Raw genomic sequence first — 19,188 nt, forward strand, 5'->3', positions numbered from 1 at the left:
TGGTCAAAATCTGGTATAAATTTGCGTCCTAAAATGGTAATATTTTACCGGAAATCTGGTAAAATTTTACCGATAATTGTGGTAAAAATCGCTGGTAAAAAGCGTGAGAAAATACCACAAAAAGTGTTTTTACCACGGTTACGGTAAAATTTTACCACCTTTTAAATCGTATAGGCTGGTAAAATTTTACCATAAAAGTGGTAAAAACTAGGTGTTTTTATGGTATTAATCAGAACCTGGGCGTTTATTAAATAATAAGGGACATACACAAATAGGCAGACAATCCGCATTTTGTGTTGCGCTATTTTGTTATGTAATTCTTTGAATGAACTAGGATTTTGTTCTAATTAACCGACAAGCATTGCATAGCATTCCTTTTTACGTAAGTATGTATATATATATGGTAAAGCGGCTGACAATGTTTCTTGTACCTTTAAATACAAGTCAATAATCTTACGTGTAATATGTATTACTGTGAAATTCAAATTAAAATATATGTTCATTATTATTATTTTGAGACTTATGAGGTAGTGGGGCAAAGTGACTCAAAAATCAGCCACGTGACGTCATAAAAAAAGGGAGATGATAGGAGCAGTGGGGAAAAAACCTAAATAAGAGATAGATAATCCCCCATTTTTATGACGTCACATGGCTGATTTTTGATCACTCTGTCCCCCTTCCTTATGAGAGCATATTCAACCCCTTTAACACAAAAAACGCCCCTCTTGTTTTCTATAATACACTCCCATAGATTTTGGTTTAAGGGGGATCTCAAAATTCGTAAGGAGACTCTCAAAATATTCAGTTGTAATTTGCACACACCTCTGAAAAAACCCTCTGCACGTTACTGGTAAAGAAATTATTTTCTCGCATTCATTCGAATCCGGTGGATAGGAACCGGTTCTCATCCATACGAAAAAACTATGTCTAGCATCGTATTATATCCAGATTTCTACGAATATAAAAATGTACAATTATAAGATTAAAACCATTTTTTTGTAGCCCCGAGGTGCCGAAGGCATTATATATGCTGTTTATAATACGATGCGAGAAATAACTATTCTACCTCCCTACTGATAAAAAGAGTCATACCTCTATGTGAGTTTCTACGAACCTCAAATGTACGGTGGCCTCATATATATATATATATCGACAAAAGGTGAAAATACTTTTGTTTTGCTACTTGCAGCTTCTCTTTAGCAAAATCAATAGTTTTTCTATATAATTGAATTGGTTAAAATTGAGAAGTAAAATTTGCTCTTCTCTTACTATTAACATCTCTAGCCATGACGCGATTAGGGCAGAGATTCGAACCAATCACCTATCCAATGACGAACGGATATAGGCTACGTCCAGGAATTAAAGGAATTAAATTTTGTATACAAACAAAATCAAACACAAATTACGAATTTTACTGACAGTGACATACTACAAAATAATTTTACTGACAGTGACATACTACAAACTAACGTGTGTGAATTTTATAATAAGCTTTACATACATACATTGCTTAGATTAAAATAATTTAAATGAGTAACACTTAGACTAACCTATCCAATTTGCAGATTAGCTGCGCTACAGAAAATGCTCGAAATAATGATTGTACTTGTTGCCTATACGTTCTTTGTTAAAGAAACTACGCCTTTTACTTTTGCACGCATACAACATAACAAGAAAGACAAAATTCAATTATGCGAAGTTTTAATCACATGTTTAGTTTTAATTATTACTAGCGACATCGCCCCTAGATACCTATACACGCGAGCGTGGCTCAACACGTAGCGCATCCGCTCGTCGTCGGGAAGGTGATAGGTTCGAATCTCGGACCAACACAGCGTCATAACTAAAGACGTTAAAAATGGTTCCTACTGTCCGATGCGCGACATAAATAGTTAAAGTAGGGGGAATGCCTTGGCCCAAAACAGGCGCAACTCGTTACCATGCAAAGTTGGGACTTCTCAGACAAAGGTCGTGCATCACAGAGAGTTGGTTGTCTGTTGGATGTTACTTAACCTAATATCCTTGGGTGTTTGGACAGAGAAGGGTGCGTAACAGTCATCCTTAGTTCTCATGGATTGCTGGACCAGGACCTGGACAGTACATCAAGTCGATAAGGTCATTGACTGCAATCCCCCCCGTACGAGGTAATTGACGGTAGAAGCCTAAAAGGGAACTTGAGGAAACCCCAGTTTTTTTAAAGTAAAAAAATTGTTTGGTGATAACTTTTTTTCAATGATGTTATTTCTCTCAGGATACCCCAACCCCCTCAAAATAGTCGTAAACCTTCCTAGAACCTGCAGTTTAAAGTAGAAACATATTGCTTCAGCGGTTAGTGATATCCTCCAATACAGACAAACTGTACAGGAACAAACAAACGGACGGTCAAACGAGCATAGACTGTTTGACGGGCAGACAATAATTACAGAGAAAGTGTGAACTTTAATGGAAAACAAAGCTGTTGACCCATCAAAATAGAAACAAAAAGATGCACATGGCGGCTAAAAATATCTTTATTATAAAAAAACAAAGGGACATAATGTTCATAATTAGCGCGGCAGTGTTAAAATAGTTTTAGTTATAGTAGAGAGTCTACTCTATAATTTTGGTGTATTATATGTACGTTTGTAACTATAAAAATATTTTCCTTTTATATTACCCCATTTTTATATTTCCCCCTATGTTATCTCTCCTTGGTATATTTGGTTTGGATCGCCTCTAAATGGTAATTATTTTATTTTTAAATATTAGATCTTTTTCCCCTTGAGATACCGCTGTTAAAAATGTACTATAATTGGGGCGTTAGGTTTGGTGAACTTTTAGCGCATATATGTAGAGATAAAACTCGGTTAGATACTTTTAATCGGCAGTAGAGACACATACCCCTCATACTCAAGTACTATTTTATTAACCTTTACAGTCGGGCCCCTTGCCGCACCTTAATCGTTGAACGCCCACCCATCCGGTTTTTTCTATCTCATTTTCTGTGTGTGAAAGATAAAGAGCCCAAACTGCTTGACTTTTTAAGTATGGGTATGACACATAACTGAGAGTTGGATTTTTTTGAATATATCCATCCTGGCGGGCACAGGATACCAGCAAACCTGGCAGGGTCATCCAGGTAAAGAGCAAAAATATTTTTTTGACTAAAACCAAGCATTTTATCATACCAAAATACTAAAAAATCCTCTAGTAGTACATCCTTATATGAAATACAGGTGTTCAAGTCACTTTCAGGTTCCAGGTATGATCCTGCAGGTCCTGATCCTCCAGGTCTCCAGAAATCTTTAAAAGGCTCCTGTGGCCGCAATTTTTGACTTAGAGACTTCAAATTTTAAACTTAAGCTTTTCTTACATGTCTACAAGAAAGATTTATATTTTGATAAATTTACATAAAAATAAACATTTTCTGGGAAAATTTTTTTCTTCTAGCTTCAAAAATAAGAAAATTACAGCCGTTTCAAATTTTTAAATAAAAAAAGACCTAAAAACAAAGGTTGTTAAATAAAAGGGTGAAGGAAGCGCAAATTGACTTAGACTTATAAAAGGTCGGAAATTCATTATCAAACAGGGGACTTGCACAAAAAAATTTAGCCCTCTAGCTCTAATAGGAACTGAGATAATTAGGGAGGGGGCGTTGAACGCCCCCCCCCCCCGACCGATTAAGGTGCGGCAAGGGGCCCGACTGTAAAGGGTTAAGATAGATGAAATTTAAGGAGCGCATCTTAACTGAAAGTAGGGTACGTCCAAAGTACATTTATTTTTTTATTTCCTATATAACTGTCCTAGTTGAAATAATTTTTAATAATAGGGGGGCTACGAAGAATGCTGAGGTGTATAAAAAGCAATAATTAGAAAAAAAAACATATTTTTGCGCTTCTGTAACTATGTAAAAGCACGAAAATAGCTGGATTTCTTGTGATACAATTTTTTTGCTCTCAAATTCTTTCTAGCGCAGCTACTCTAATATTTCAAATTTTCGGTTGTCCGTTTGTCGAAAAAGTACCATCCTCCATTAAAGATTCACATAGCTAACTGACTCTGTACGTTTTTGTGGGTTTAGCTGGGTTGGTTGTTTCTCTTTAGCTATAAAAGATAAGTGTCTCAAATATTTTAAAGGATGTCTCTTAATGTATATTAGCTATTTAGGAAAGTTCGCCGAGGAGGTGATAGGTTCGAATATCAGGCCGACACCGCGTCATAACTTAAGACATTACAAATTGTTCCTACTACTACTATGTCAGGTGCGCGAAATAAATAGTAAGAGTAGCGGGAATTCCTTAGCACATAAACAGGCGCAACTAATAAACATGAACAGATAGGACTTCTCAGACAAAGGTCGTGCAATCAAAGGGTTGGTTGTCTGATGGATGTTACTTAACCTGATATCCTTGGGTGTTAGAGTATCGCATCCCATTACACGCGGATAATGCTCTGGATTATCTAGATAATCACTTAAATCAAAGGAGAATCTTACCCTTACGAGGCAATGGTAATATTATTTAGAAGTACTAAGTTGTACTTAGGTTTAAGGTAGCGAGGACAGTCATACCATGTTTTGTACATTTTTGTTGAACACTATGCAAAAGTCAAAAATACAGAAATCAAGACAATTTATATTTTGTGAAAGTAAATAAATTTTGATGATTAAATATATTTTAAACAATAAATAGGTGATATTTTATCATTTCTAAGGTGAAACCGATTAAGAATTTTTATTCATCGCATTGTATAATAGACAGCTTTCCGCAGATAATAAAATTTTAAAGTTAACTCGATTTTGTTTGCCCCAATATACCAACTGGTATTCATTTATTTCTTATCATTTTATTTTTCGTTGAAAAAATGTCTATACTATGATACGATGCATGATTTTCAGCATGGCTCAAAATCAGTTCTAATCAAGCATATGTTAATCAGTTTCGAAGCCACACTGAAAAACAATTTATCCACTCGTTTTACAATCATTTGAACGCAAATACATAAGGCCGACTGTCTGCAACAAAATGAATGCAAAAAGAGTGAATAAATATATGTATATTATTTTTAGAACTTTAAAACTGAAACATGTTTAAAAATGTATACATAGCTTATAATATTTTCACAGAAAACAAATTTAAAATTTAATTTTCTCAATATTTTTTTTACCAAAAAAGTTAAAAAATACAACTCTTTTGTCAAATTGAACTTTAAAAATAAATCCTTGTTTTATCCTTGAATAATTAATACATTTAAGATTAAATAGACTTTTAATTTTTAAATTATGTTCTCCAAAAAACAGTATATAATTACGTACAAATAAATAATTAGTTTTTAACATACTAGCGACTGCGCCCCTAACTCTAGATGACAAATAATTATTTTACCATCCCTAAACTTAAATTTAAAAAAATAGGCTGAAACAATTCTGGGACCTATATTATCAGTAGATATTAAAATCTTGAGCTTTCAGACAAAAAAATATATTCTCTATATAAAGGGATTGCTAATATTCAAATGTAAATTTACATGTTACTTTTAAACCATTAGAAAGTCAATTTTTTCATTAAATAGCGACACTTGAACTTATAAGGAAATTATAGAGTTGCTTTGCTACAAACGATATGAGTATGTTCTTTAATTTTCGTCGTTTTCAAACTCTCTTTGTCCTTCTCTTTTCTTCTTCTTCTTGTTATTATTATTGTTTCCTCTGTTTCTATTTCTATTTCTGTTGCGGTTTCTATTTCTGACTCGGTCACGCAGGTTGCCAGATCGAGTCCCACCGCAAGTTCCTAAAAGTGATACAATTTCAATTGCTAGGTATGGAGGAATATTATTTACTGAAATATTGGAACAATTTGGAGAGACTAATTTGTTTGAGGGTTTGTGAATCTCTGAAAAGAAGGACCTTATATCACAAGTTTATAGGACTTTTTTTGGGGTATAGTCCCTTTCGTGGCAACGCCTCTAATGAGGTGTTTCGTTGTATTTTTTATTAGTTTTTATAGTTTATTTTAGGTTAGGTTAGGTTAAGTTGGGTTAGATGATTGCCCCGCAGGGTTAGAGACCCCAGTATTAGCATCAGTCCCCCTCTCCCAGTATTTTAAGTGGTAGGATTTTTACTATCTTTCCTTTTTTATCTATTAAAAATAGATAAACTTCTAATATTTTATAGTGCATCAACAATTACCATAAAAACAAATATAATTTGTAGAGTTGCTGCGCTAATAATAAAATCAAAATATACCTTTCATATTACAATCAATCCAGTCCAGGTATTCAGTAGTTTTTGTATACACACCAGGAAATTCTGTATCAACAGGGTAAGTAATATTCAACCTGGGACTATTGTACAAAAGTTGCGCACCAAAATAATCTACTAGGGACGTCCAATGGGGTGAGGGGGTTAATGGGTGACGTGATTACCCTCCCCCCCCCCCCCCCCACCAAAAAATGATAAGACTTCTTTGCAATCTACGCATCCTTTTCATTAAATGGGTAACCAAAGACGTCCAAGATCGTTTTACGTGTTGTTAGCTGTTATTGCTGCAGTGACTCTATAATTCACTTTGACAGTTTGACGTTAGTTCAAAACGCTATGGGGGAAATACGATTTTTTTAGCTTTTATCAGATAGATATTTGTGAAGATTCTCTAAACCAATGAGCAGCCAGAATGTTATTTACTTTGACTGTCGGTCTGTCAGTTCTGCTACAAAATATGAATGATATTACAAAGTTTAAAAATATGTGATAAAGGTTTCGTGATTCTTGATTCAAATGCTCTTTTAATGCCCTTGTTCCAATTCTCATCGATTATTTTTTGTCCTTATGTCCATATGCTACATATGGATGTTGTCATTCTTGTTAACATAATCTTTCATAAGAGAATTGATATTTTCTAACGTAATTATCTTTGTTTTATAAAAATTTCGAGCACCTCTTTTAAACTTAGGTAGATGTACAAATATTTAAATTACATACTTATTGGAGAAAGGTGCAGGTGTATTAAATTGTACTGTAGAAGTGTGTCCTTGTTTGACAGGCTTCTCAGTTCTTACTACAGTACTCTTATAGACTTATATTTTTAAGCTAAATCTAAAAGAACAAAAGAGTGTCTTTTTAAAAAGTTGTATCGCAACTCTAAAATTAGGGTATATTTGTCCAACCGTCCATCACAAGATCATGTAGAACAGCATTTAGAACAACTGAACAACTTAAATAGCAATTTTCTTTGGGGAAATGTACCTTATTCTTGATTTGTTACCATTAGTAAATTCAATTGAATATTGACTTTCCTGGCTCTGCACATCTAGCTCCCCAGGAGACTATGCCACATAGTTGCCATACACCTGAATATTATATATATTATAGTTCTATACATCTAGCTCCATAGGTGACTATGCTACATAGTTGCCATACACCTGAATATTATATATATTATAGTTCTATACATATAGCTCCCCAGGAGACTATGCTACATAGTTGCCATACACCTGAATATTATATATATTATAGTTCTATACATATAGCTACCCTGGAGACTATGCCATACACCTGAAATCTCATACAATGAACCATATAATGACCACATATTTGGTGTAGCTTTGCTATATAAGGTGTTACCGTTAGTTTGGCAGTTGAGTGGGCCGCCACTGTCTCCTTGACAACTGTCTTTGAAATCCTCTCCAGCACATAACATGGTGTCAAGCACATTTCTAAACAGAAATATTTTTTACATGCTTTCTAGTTGACTAAGAACTACGCCCCTTGTATTGGAAGTATAATAGTATGTTGCGTTTGTGAACTCGAACCTTTATCCTTTTTGTTTTCCTTATCATTATTGGCAGTTTAGAAAGCGCCTATTTTCAAAAAGTTCATAATTGAACACGGCATTCAAAACAACGCTTGCGCAACCAAACATAAACAAAGCTAGCATAGCCATCTTTAATCTTTCTTTCAAGATGTGCGGAATATCTGTGTGATAAAAAAACCATGTATAGTTAAAAATGTGGTGTTATCCGTACTGAAAAATACCTTTGAGTGCTTCCCGGCTTGACATGTTCAATGACCTCGGTAAGAATTCTTTCTTTAATTATTTTTAATAGAGTGGAATGATTTTCTTAAAGCCGCAAATTAATCTTTTCATTTTCATTAAAATTAGACCAAGTAATTAATTTATTTTTGTATCAGAATATTTTAATAGTAGTCTATGATGATTTTATCTATGAATTACAAACTCGCATTTAGTTTTGATTAATTTTAAGCAAAAAATAACCCTAACTTCTTTTATACATTTTGAAACATAAGTTCGAAATCACGAAACCTTTTATAAGGAAAAGACGGTGCTTGCTTACATGTGAAGACCGGAGCACCGAAAACCCCCCCCCCCGCTTAGTTTTGACAAAAATCAAAAATAAGGGGGGGGTAGTTTTTTAACCCCCCGCTTAGTTTTGACAAAAATCAAAAATAAGGGGGGGGTAGTTTTTAACCCCCCCCTTAATTTTGATGAAAATCAAAAATAAGGGGGGGGTAGTTTTTTCACTGTACAACACGCCAGAAAGTTGAGTGAGGTAAATCAAGTAAATCCAGTATACCAGAGGGGAAACCTTATTACAGGGATATTCATGTTTTGGGGCATAATTTCCTTATTTATTTATTTATTTTCCCAGTAAAAGGTTTTAATTTTGTGCGCACAAAATTAAAACCTTTTACTGGGAAAATAAATAAATAAATAAGGAAATTATGCCCCAAAACATGAATATCCCTGTAATGAGGTTTCCCTTCTGGTATACTAGATTTACTTGATTTACCTCACTCAACTTTCTGGCGTAATGTACAGTGAAAAAACTACCCCCCCCTTATTTTTGATTTTCTTCAAAATTAAGGGGGGGGTTTTGAACAAAAAGTCTTTGCCTTTCCCTGCACTTTTCCTCCTTGCCATTTTCCAGACATTAAAAAACTACCCCCCCCTTATTTTTGATTTTTGTCAAAACTAAGCGGGGGGGGGGGTTTTCGGTGCTCCAGTCTACCACATGTAAGCAAGTACCGAAAAGACGATTATTCCCAAATAAAAAAGATTTATTTTCTTTTACAAGATTTATTTCTTATGATGTATTTAACATTTTAATATTGATTATTAATTCTGTTATTTTTTATTTCAGCATGATGCATAAATTGTATTAGTAACTATGCTGGTTTTGATTCATGTGGGAAGTAGCAGGTTTAATACGTCTGTATTAAAAGATCTTGTACACGGCCAGCCAAATGCCGTTGTACCGAAACACCCCTAGAGGCCTAGAAGGAAATGGGGAAAAACTAAAATATTGTCTAGAGGCCCTTTTTTAAACCTTACCTAGAACTTTAAGAAGCCTATCTGTAAAGGAGAACCATAATGGTTCAGCAAGATCCTTCCTTACGAACAAAAATATCTTACTACTTTATAATATACTAGTGGCTCTGCGCCTAGCATCTAGGGGCTCTATATTCAAAGGTATATGGAAGAGCAGAAAAATAGCCTAAAACCATACCAAGATTTATTTATAAAAATAAAATAGCCTAAAACCATCTCAGGACCTATAGGAAGCCTCAATGTAAAGGAGAACCATATCGGTACAGTGGTTAACGATATCGATAACGCTACAGACAAAAAAGCTTTCTACTTTCTATAATAGTAGGATAGGATAGAATGATCCAAGGAATGAGATCTTTTAGGTGCACTACACTGTACTACCTACCAAATAAATATTTGTAAATGAACCAAATATGTAACGTAATTTGAAAAACCCCTTACCTTCCTAATTTTGCATAGTTGTCCTTGCAAGTCTAGGAAAAAATCAATTAGAATTTTATTTTCTTCAATATGATTTTTAATTTATTAATAGTTGATTCAGAGCAATTTATTTCAGATTTATTTCAGAGCAAAGTGCTTTGGTGTTGTTGAACACATTATCCACTATCAAATTGAAAACAAATCTCAGAGGATTTTGTTTGTTTGTTTATTACTTTATGTTGCATAATTTTTTTTGTTTATTTAAACCATTTTTCCTTGCTTTATGTAAAGTTGTAAACTAATCTTTAAAAAATTATATTTAATTGGTACTTTTTAAGGATAAATACAATTTAAGGATAAAATACTGGATTATAAAAAATCCTTTGACACTACATAAAGTGTTGTAGATTAATCTTAATTGAAATTTTCCTGTGGCTCCCAAACTCTGACATTAACCTCCTGCAGAACGTCACTTGTGGGACCTCCAAAGTAAATTGTACCCCAACCTAGAATAGAAGGATGGTAAATGTAGTATCAAGGTACAAACAAATGTCGATATACCAACAGATAAAGTAAATTAGAGTAGATATTCAGTGATAAGTAAACTTATACCGAGCAAGTAAATTATATATTAGATATTCATTGGTACTGGGAAGCTTTCCAAAAAAATAAGCCGAATATCTTGAAAAGCAGCAGAGGATCTTATGTTTCGTCTAGAGTTTGGACAGAGGGACGGACAGAATTGATAATCATAGATAGCTTTCCTACTTTATAGTTCCGTTTAGTGCCTATAAAAATGATGTCATACAATACAAATGACCAATGATAGGCCAATACACAGACCTGTTTACCAATACCATGCCAGTATACTTTTTAAACTGACCTATGATAGGCCAGTATGACGTCATTTTTTATAGACGCTATAAAAAGCTTCCTCATAGAAACGCAAGGAGCAACTATTAATGATGACAGTGTTTAGGAACATTTAAACTCCTTGCAGACTAGTAGACTAGGAATAAGGTATAACCAACAAGGGAAATAAATCTAAAATAATATTTGGGGGACAAATGGAGAGGCCGTCAATTTTACGATGTGTTGCCCCCCAACGACAGCTGAAAAACACGTATAGGTTTCGTGATTTTTTTTTTCGAATCAATTTCGTTATTGGTAAAAGCTGCTAGTAGACTCTTTGTACTTTACCTATAACAAAAGCTCTTCTGTTGACAAAATCTTCATCTGGGCCTGGTAGACATATAGGATGGATTGATCTAGTCCTAAATACATAATTCATTCTAATTTTCTTCTAACCCAAATAAATGAATCCTCATCCTTGGATATACTCAGAGCAACATGCTAAAAAGCTCATATATTGTAATTTTGTGATTGTAACTGTCATAAAGGAAAGGGGAAAGGGTATAGAGTTTTCCCCCATTAACAATTTTTAGGAACATATAAGATTACCCCCCCCCCCTCCCTCCTGCCGCTGGGGATTCAAAACATGATTCAACGCCATTGGTTTTTACAATTTAGGTAAATTTTGTCCATTTCACACAACAAATTTTATATTATATAATATACAATCACCCGAATAAATAAAATACCCCCCCCCCCCCCCCCTAGATTCACGGCCGGTTTTGGCCGGATCCAACTCAAATTTTGCATGGAGTCATCCTTTGGTATTCCCCACAGTTGATACTTGACTTGGCAAGATCCCAGAAAAGTGTGGTATATCTACCCCCCCCCCCCCTCAAGCTAAACCAAACTAAACTCACCAAGCTACAGGTCTGTCCAACTTCAGCAAGGCAATATCATTCTCATAAGTCACAGAGTTATACTGAAAATAAAACAAATTAAATGTAGTATAATCCCTTGAACTCAAAGAGATAATTCGTATGTAAACAGTATTAAAAAGCTCATTTGGCATAACAAACAATTTTCTACAAATGTTGAAATAAAAATCATAAAATAAATACCAGTTTTTGTTACTCCGGATATTCGACCTTTCTACATTAGTCGTACAATGGTGTGGCTGCACTAGTACGATGGAAGAATATATATATAAAAGAATTATCGTGAATTTAGGTTACTATTTCCCTTGTCATCTTTTGGTCAGAAAACGGGTGGACGTGAGGTATCGTTATTATAGCCAACTAAGGGTTTCACTTTATCAAAGTACATGATAATGTGGTGTAAGATCCAAGTAATAATATATCCATTACCTGGGCATGCATAATGACATCAGCCACATTCCTTGTCTCATCCAGAGTTTCACCAGCAACGTTGAAGTCATATTCACCAAGCTTTACCAAAACCTCCTCTTTCTGGAAACTAAAAAAAACACAAGGTTGACATTGGTAGTGAAGCTTTTTTTAATGATTTATTAAACCTTGGATAATTTTGTAGAATTTTCATAATTCAGATGAAAAAGAAGGATTAGGAAGAGAAAAGAGAAACATGGATGTAAAACTGGCATTACGGGGAGAGATATAATTATAGATAAATACTTACACTTATATAGTAGCTACTAAAACATATAATAAACTTGTTTATAATGTAATATTCTGCTTAAAAATTCATACATAAAATAGCATTTATTTCTAATGCCTTATGTTGATATCTTAACAGGATTGCATATGCCTGCATAAAGTAAATATATAAAGGAACTGCATCTCTCAACTCATCTAGAGAACACAAGGGCATAATCCGCCTGAAATGGGATGCAAAACATTGACGCCAACTGGTGGATATCAGGTAAAGTAACATCCGACAGACAACCAACCCTTTGATTGCACGACCTTTGTCTGAGAAGTCCAAACTGCGGATGAAAATTAATTGCTATTGTTTTTTTGCCAAGGAATTCCCCTTACTCGTACCGTTTAAGTCGCGCACCTGACATAGCAGCAGTAGGAATAATTTTTCAGGTCTTTAGTTAGGACGCAGTGTCGGCACGAGAGTTCAACCTATCCCCTTCCCTACGACGAGCGGTTGCGCTACGTATTGAGCCACGGTCGCGGGTTGAATATTAAAGAACTTACGGTTCCATGCAATGGGCGGCTGTGACCACCCAATTTTCTGCAATCAAAGTGCCTCCACAGTATTGACCGCTTCCAGGGCCTCCCTTCCTCAACTAAATACAATCAATAGTGTGTGTGCGAATGGGGCGTTTGTCCATATTTAGGTATGGAGACCGCTCTTCTATGAGTACTACTAAAACCTAATTTTAATGCAATACACATAGACATTCTCATCGTCGGTTCGCTTATTTAGAATGCTTAACCCTCTATTCCCACAAGTATAATACGAATTTGGTTGAGCTGGTGGAAGCTCAACAAAAGACCCACGCGAAGTATTATGTTGCTTTAACCTAAGAATAAATGGTTGGTTTTGATATTCGATTAGAATCATATAAGTATATTAAGTATTAAGGAAGGAAAATGTTTTTATAAAGTGTATTTATATCACAAGTGCATAAGTTAAGTATGGAAATATTTACAGGATAAGTGTTAAAATTATAAGTAGAGTAGGACAGAAATGTGCCCTAAGTCCCAAGCAGTGAATTGTGCTAAGTGTTAGAGTTCTAACATAAGGCCTGAGCTCAATTCATGCTAAGTACTAAGGGGCCTAAATTTAAACTACAATGCATGCCAAACAACTAAGTCATTACCCTTTTAAAGCCAGAAAGAGAAGTTGATGGTAGGAGAGTTAGTAAATAACTGAATAAATTCAAGAGGTACATGCTATAACATTAGCTCTGGACCAGGATTTTAGTGTTTGTCTGTGCAATTAAATATCTGTGTGTTAATATGTGACGTAAATCAGGCATAGTTGTAGGCATACATATATGTACTGGATGTTTATATGATCACATTAACTATAAACATAATATCTTTAATAAACATATACTATTAGCAAATCACATACAGATTACCATGAATAGGCTTTCGTTACCCATATATGGTGTCATATAGGTAGAGACAGGCCTATGAATGCATAAATTGATACAAATAATGCCTTGGGCCTAGCTAAAGTAATTGTGTCTTGCCCCTGAGTGCTACTAGTTAATTGCAGGGCACGTGTCAATCAAAGGTTCATAATATGATCTATATAGTGTTGATTTTATATCAAGCATAGATAGATAGTTGTGGATGCGAAGCATTTCTGTAAAAGTCTCATATGTACGTTCAAAGAATTTGAAAATTGAGGATCGCATCTCCAATGGGGGTAAGTTGTTAAAAAAGAAAAAAGAGAAAAAGAAAAAGTTTAGTAGTCCCAGTATATAGGCATATATAATAAACTATAAATGTATTCCAAGCTAAGTTAAATACGCTTTCCATTAAGAAAGTATGATTTGCGTATCTTCATAGCTGGGTATACAAGATGATAAACCTCCCAAATAGAATACATTCTTTTCTTGAGGGGTTTAGTTTTATCTAACTTTGTCACATCAATAAATGTTTTTGCGTTGGTAGTTCTGGATAGTTCAGCTTCTTCTGATGATGAACTAGGTGGTGAAGTGCTCTCGTTCGAAGTGTAGGTTGAGGTTGGGGGTGAGGTAGATATGTAGCCAAGGGCGTCCACTTGTGCTGCCTCGTTTCCATTCTCGTCCAAGGTGATTGAGTGATTCTCCAGGTCATAGTAGAGTTGGTTGAGGTCATCGGTAGAGAGGGACAGTGTGCTGCTGGAGCTGGTGTCACTATCGGTCTCCACTCTACTATCTTCTCTGGTAGTCAGGGCTGTATTTAACAAGAAATTCCTGATGGTGATGGACAGGTTCTCTGAGAATCCATCGTACTCAGGTGTGGTGATGATGTTGTTGTTCTCGTCTATTGTGTCAAGGTGTTGACAGGAACACAACCCCAATCCGTCCAAGGTAGGGTGGTGGTAGGGCTCCAATACTCCATGATCATCTAGGTTATCTCCAGGCTGGTCCATGGTAGATCCTAAAAAGAGTTAGTGCGCGTGCTCCAACCGGTTCCTTGGGGTATCCTGTCTATGGTAATCTAAACAAAAGAAGTTTTAATAATCTTTTATTAATCCTTTTATCCCTGGGATATTCTAGAAATTCTTTCGTTTCAGATAGACCTATAATGGATTGGTTAGTTATCTCTATTTCTGTTAAATATAACTGTTTCCTGAATATAAACAATATTTTATATAAAAATGTATAAGTACAATTAGTATTTACATATCGTATTATTTTCTTTGGTTACATTACTCGTATATATGTAAAAATATAAGATTTTACTAACAAAAGTTGGTAACCCTTTGTTTGTATATTTTGTATATGTACATATGGTTTATACCATTGTTGGTATTAGCTGTATTTATGTTATTTCTAACATGAATAAATTTTAATCATTTTAAAGACTAATATCTTACATTACGTCGCTATCAAGTGTACTTTTTAAACTTAATATCTATAAAATATATCGTTCGACGTCCGTAATTAAATTGTACGTAACAATAAGTTGTCAACCCTTTGTTTATGTTTGGGCGGTCAAAAGTGATAGGGGTTGGCTTTGAGCGAGGTTATAAAAAGCTGGCGGCCCAGTAATTATGCTCATTTATATAATGATTGTCCTTGCGAGCGGAGCTTGCGTTCGAGTGTTTTAATTTTTACCGCTAAATTCCAAGAGAATTTATATAAAAGTGATAAAATATAGTAACTCGTTTGTTTTATATGAATGTTTTTATGTTATAGATTGTTGATGTGCTCGTTATTGCATTCGTTAGCCATTATTTAAGACCCAAGAATCTTATTTTTCTTCGTCGATAAGACCTTTATCACTGTATTTTTAAACGAAAGTGGGTTTGAAGCAATATGGGTACATCTTCAATATATGACAATTTTGTTCTATATAATATTTGTAGTTTTGATAGGACATATCTGAGTCAGCAAGTAAATTGACGTACCTTGTTTTGTATACGTTTTCCGTCTGCAAGAAGTTAAATTCGTTCATCGTAAACAAAACTTATAATGACACAGATATATTCCATCATTCTACTCGTTTTAACTTTTGATTACAGCGTTCCCTTTGTATAATCAAAACTTATTTGAGTCCTGATTCAAATCTTCTAAAACAATTTTACTATAGGTTTAAAAATAAGATTTTCTTTTACGTAATTCAATTATAATGACGTTAATTGATAGATTATTTACGTTACGAGTAACTCAACCATATTATATATAAAAATGATCGCTTACAAAAATTATATTTAGCTAGCTTTATCTAAAGTGTTTTTGAAACATCATTGAAGATATTCAGATTTAGCTAGTACATAAGTTTTTAATTGCTTGATACATCATAATGAATATGTTTTTGATAGCTCAGCGATGGCTATTTTTAAGCGTTGAATCATGTAAAATTAATTACATATTCTTTAACTTAATTGAATCTAATAAAACAAAGTTTTAATGTTTAAATAGCTTAACGATAGCTATTTTCAAGCGTTGAATCATGTAAAATTAATTACATATTCTTTAACTTAATTGAATCTAATAAAATAAAGTTTTTAATGTTTGAATAGCTTAACGATAGCTATTTTCAAGCATTGAATCATGTAAAATTAATTACATATTCTTTAATTTAAAGAATTTTACTTTTAGATGATAAATCAAAGTTTTAATGGTTAGGAGGTTCAACCATAGTTGCTTAAAATACAAAAAAAATATTCGCGTGTACAGTCTTTTTCATAAAATTAACTTTACTATATTGCCTTTCAGAATCACTAGTCCTCTTATTTTAAATTTACATTCGCTCATAATGTATGTGCCTGACAGCCTGGACGCGCATCAGAATATTAAGGAAAGATTCGAGGAATCAATGAGGGCGGCTGCGGCCACTCTTGCCAATTCCTCGTTTCTTGAAAATTCCTTAGACGACTCGAGTTCAGTGTACAGCGACCAGTCTGGGATGCCAAGCCTTGCTGATGTCGATGACTATGGGGGCACAAGTACTGTAGAGTCCGAAAGGGATCAAGGGGAGATGTTCGGCAACGAGCATCTCTCACTGATGCTTAGTAGAACGATACAAATCATCTGGTCTCTCCTCAATTCGGTGACGCAGAACTCCTGCGGTGACATTGGTGACGATGTTGCCGGAGGTGATTCTGGGTCTGCCGAGTTGGGGAGAGACCAGAAGACGAGTCTGGACACCTTCAACATGGATGGCTTAATTAACATGTTGTTGGGGTTTGGCTTGTTTTCATGTGCTCTTATAGTGGTCTTCTTCGGCGCTGTAGGGCTTGAGACTCTCACACGTGTTGACAACACCTCAGACAGGTCGCTGGCTCGCTGGATAAGAGATGTATGTACGCGCCTCCGAAACATAGGCGTCAGGACCATTGAGCTTCTCCACTGCAGTAACAGGACTAACAGGACTAGAGCTGGGGCTATGTCGCCAACTGCGGAGCCGTCGGACACCATGTATGAAGCCGCGTCCTCTGAGATTGATGATATTCTGTCGGATACACAGGTGAGTTTTCTTCTGTTGTATATTTCTTTTTTTTTGTTTTGTATAATTTTTTTCTAGCCACCCGGTTTGTATAATAAAGCATCATGTTGGTGTATGGTTGTTCTGTCCTATTCTCACTTCCTCAACATTGACTTTCGGCTCTTCCATATATATCGCTCACCGTTTGTCGTCGTTTTATGTCGCCAGAGAAATCCGCTCGGTTACCGCAATTAAGTTGAGATACCAGTTAACATTTACTAAAATCTTAAGTAGCAACCTAATATTATTTCCCTCTGGGAAAGTTAAGAGTTTGCTCGTGCCGCACGTTTCTCATTGGGGCTTAAATGTTAGATCAAGGCTTTAATGTTTTCCTTTTGTTTTAGGCTCCCTCTGCTAGTCCATCGACTCCAGCAGAAGTGAGGTCCAGAATTGGCCTGTTTGCCGTACACTGTTTGTCTGCCACTGAGGATCGGATTACTGGAAGAAGTGTGCCTGTGGGCTTGGAAACCTCGACGGGAAGTCCTGGCTTCCGTCCGTTGATTGTTGATCAAACAGAGCGTTTACATGTAAGTATCCATGCTTTAGTTTTCTATTAATTTTCAGAAAGAGACCGCATATTTGTACACGTATCTAGAGGTATTTGCAACTAAAATTCTTTTATTGGTAGAATATTAATCTTAAAATGTATGGTTGCATAAGCATTTTTGAACCGATCTAAGATTCTAATTCTAGTATAAAGTGGGTTGAATTGCTACCTAATCATATAGCTTTACAGGATTTTAGGCATTCTCATTTCCTGATTTTCCTAGACTCATTGTTAATATTACGATTAAACTAATAAGATTTATTATATTTTAGGCGACCAACTCAGTCAATCTGGAGGAACACTATACAAACATGCTAAGGTTTAGCCCACCCAATTCTGGAGGGTCTGCAGAAGGATCCAGCTATAGTTCATCCCTATGCTTGAGTCGAATTGATTCCCCATCTGCAGCGGACCTTTCAGCGGTAAGTTTGCTACATTCGTTTAATATTATTAGTTGCCAGAACTACGTGACATGAGGTAAAGAAGTTGGTGACTTTAGCTATACGTATTTACAATAAGTCATTTTAATCATGGTGCTATTTCCGTTCCCTTGGTTAGCATCATGATTTTAGCAGAATTAATAAAAATTTTCTAAAAGTATCAAGGCTGCTCAATTATATATATGGGTAGACATTATTATATTTCTCCCTGATTATTTGTTAAGATTTTCTATTTTCACTAATATTTACTTCCCTATTTTAGGAAGCGGAAAATACCCTTCCTCTGGTGAACATGTTCGAGATCGATATACCATCCAGCCAGTTCGGTTCCATGGGTAGTGAGATTCGGTTCCCATTGCCAGAGAGAGTGGTTGGAGGTTTAGAGCGGCTGCGCCTTACAGTCGAGACTCCTACCCCATCTCTTCCACCAGAGACTGCCTCAGAGACTGCTAGCCTGACCTCAATTGTGCGTTCGTCGGATAACAGCAGAGAGGAGTCCGATGCTGAAGGTGTCCCTCGGCGACGGGGTTCTGCTGGCCCTAAGCGTACGCGTTGAAGTGGCGAATGTTAGCTTGGTCATAGACATTGTAAATTTTATTAGACAAAGACTGCTCAGACACCTGTGACAAAATTCTTAATCTATGTAACTAGTCGAAATAGTGATTACTATTCAGTAAAATATTAAACGTTATGACTTTCATACTGTACAAGACCAAATAATTTACACCATTGTTATTTTGTTATACCATTACATGTTAGCTTGTAAGGAACCTAGTATGTAAGGAAATGTTGGTATAAGGTTGTATTTTCTTTCCCCTAATTTAAAACTTCGTGTAATCTCAATTACTTTCGTCTTAGTTGAACTAAATTTCTTTCCTCAATATTATACTTACAATTTTAATTTCAGCCTTATATCACAATTTATTCATTCTTGTTAGCTTTAAGGGTTATGTATATAGATA

At 35.1% G+C, this 19,188-nt stretch overlaps 2 protein-coding genes across 4 annotated transcripts in view; one reads left to right on the plus strand and one right to left on the minus strand.

Moving 5' to 3' along the window:
• Positions 1 to 4,601: 4,601 nt before the first annotated feature.
• Positions 4,602 to 19,188, minus strand: part of LOC145330035 (uncharacterized) — a 58,495-nt gene continuing 43,908 nt past the window's right edge. For 2 of the 3 annotated variants that reach the window (XM_080174571.1, XM_080174570.1), the window contains exons 16-25: positions 12,782 to 12,873; positions 11,966 to 12,074; positions 11,519 to 11,580; positions 10,947 to 11,020; positions 10,176 to 10,252; positions 9,768 to 9,799; positions 7,601 to 7,692; positions 7,273 to 7,326; positions 6,224 to 6,286; positions 4,602 to 5,768 (exon numbers count right to left, since the gene is read on the minus strand). In XM_080174571.1, coding sequence (XP_080030697.1) covers positions 5,614 to 5,768; positions 6,224 to 6,286; positions 7,273 to 7,326; positions 7,601 to 7,692; positions 9,768 to 9,799; positions 10,176 to 10,252; positions 10,947 to 11,020; positions 11,519 to 11,580; positions 11,966 to 12,074; positions 12,782 to 12,873 — 810 coding nt within the window. In that variant the 3' untranslated portion in view covers positions 4,602 to 5,613. Of the gene's footprint in view, positions 5,769 to 6,223; positions 6,287 to 7,272; positions 7,327 to 7,399; positions 7,471 to 7,600; positions 7,693 to 9,767; positions 9,800 to 10,175; positions 10,253 to 10,946; positions 11,021 to 11,518; positions 11,581 to 11,965; positions 12,075 to 12,781; positions 12,874 to 19,188 lie in introns of those variants that run through there. The other variant, XM_080174572.1, reaches the window with a different exon arrangement.
• Positions 16,430 to 18,450, plus strand: LOC145330028 (uncharacterized). Its single transcript, XM_080174564.1, has 2 exons — positions 16,430 to 17,766; positions 18,059 to 18,450. The coding sequence occupies exon 1, from the start codon at positions 16,511 to 16,513 to the stop codon at positions 17,276 to 17,278; it is 768 nt and encodes a 255-aa protein (XP_080030690.1). The 5' UTR covers positions 16,430 to 16,510; the 3' UTR covers positions 17,279 to 17,766; positions 18,059 to 18,450.

The sequence above is a fragment of the Acartia tonsa genome, chromosome 10 (genome assembly GCF_053477335.1).
Source record: "Acartia tonsa isolate MP-2025a chromosome 10, ASM5347733v1, whole genome shotgun sequence".
NCBI lineage: Eukaryota > Metazoa > Arthropoda > Copepoda > Calanoida > Acartiidae > Acartia > Acartia tonsa.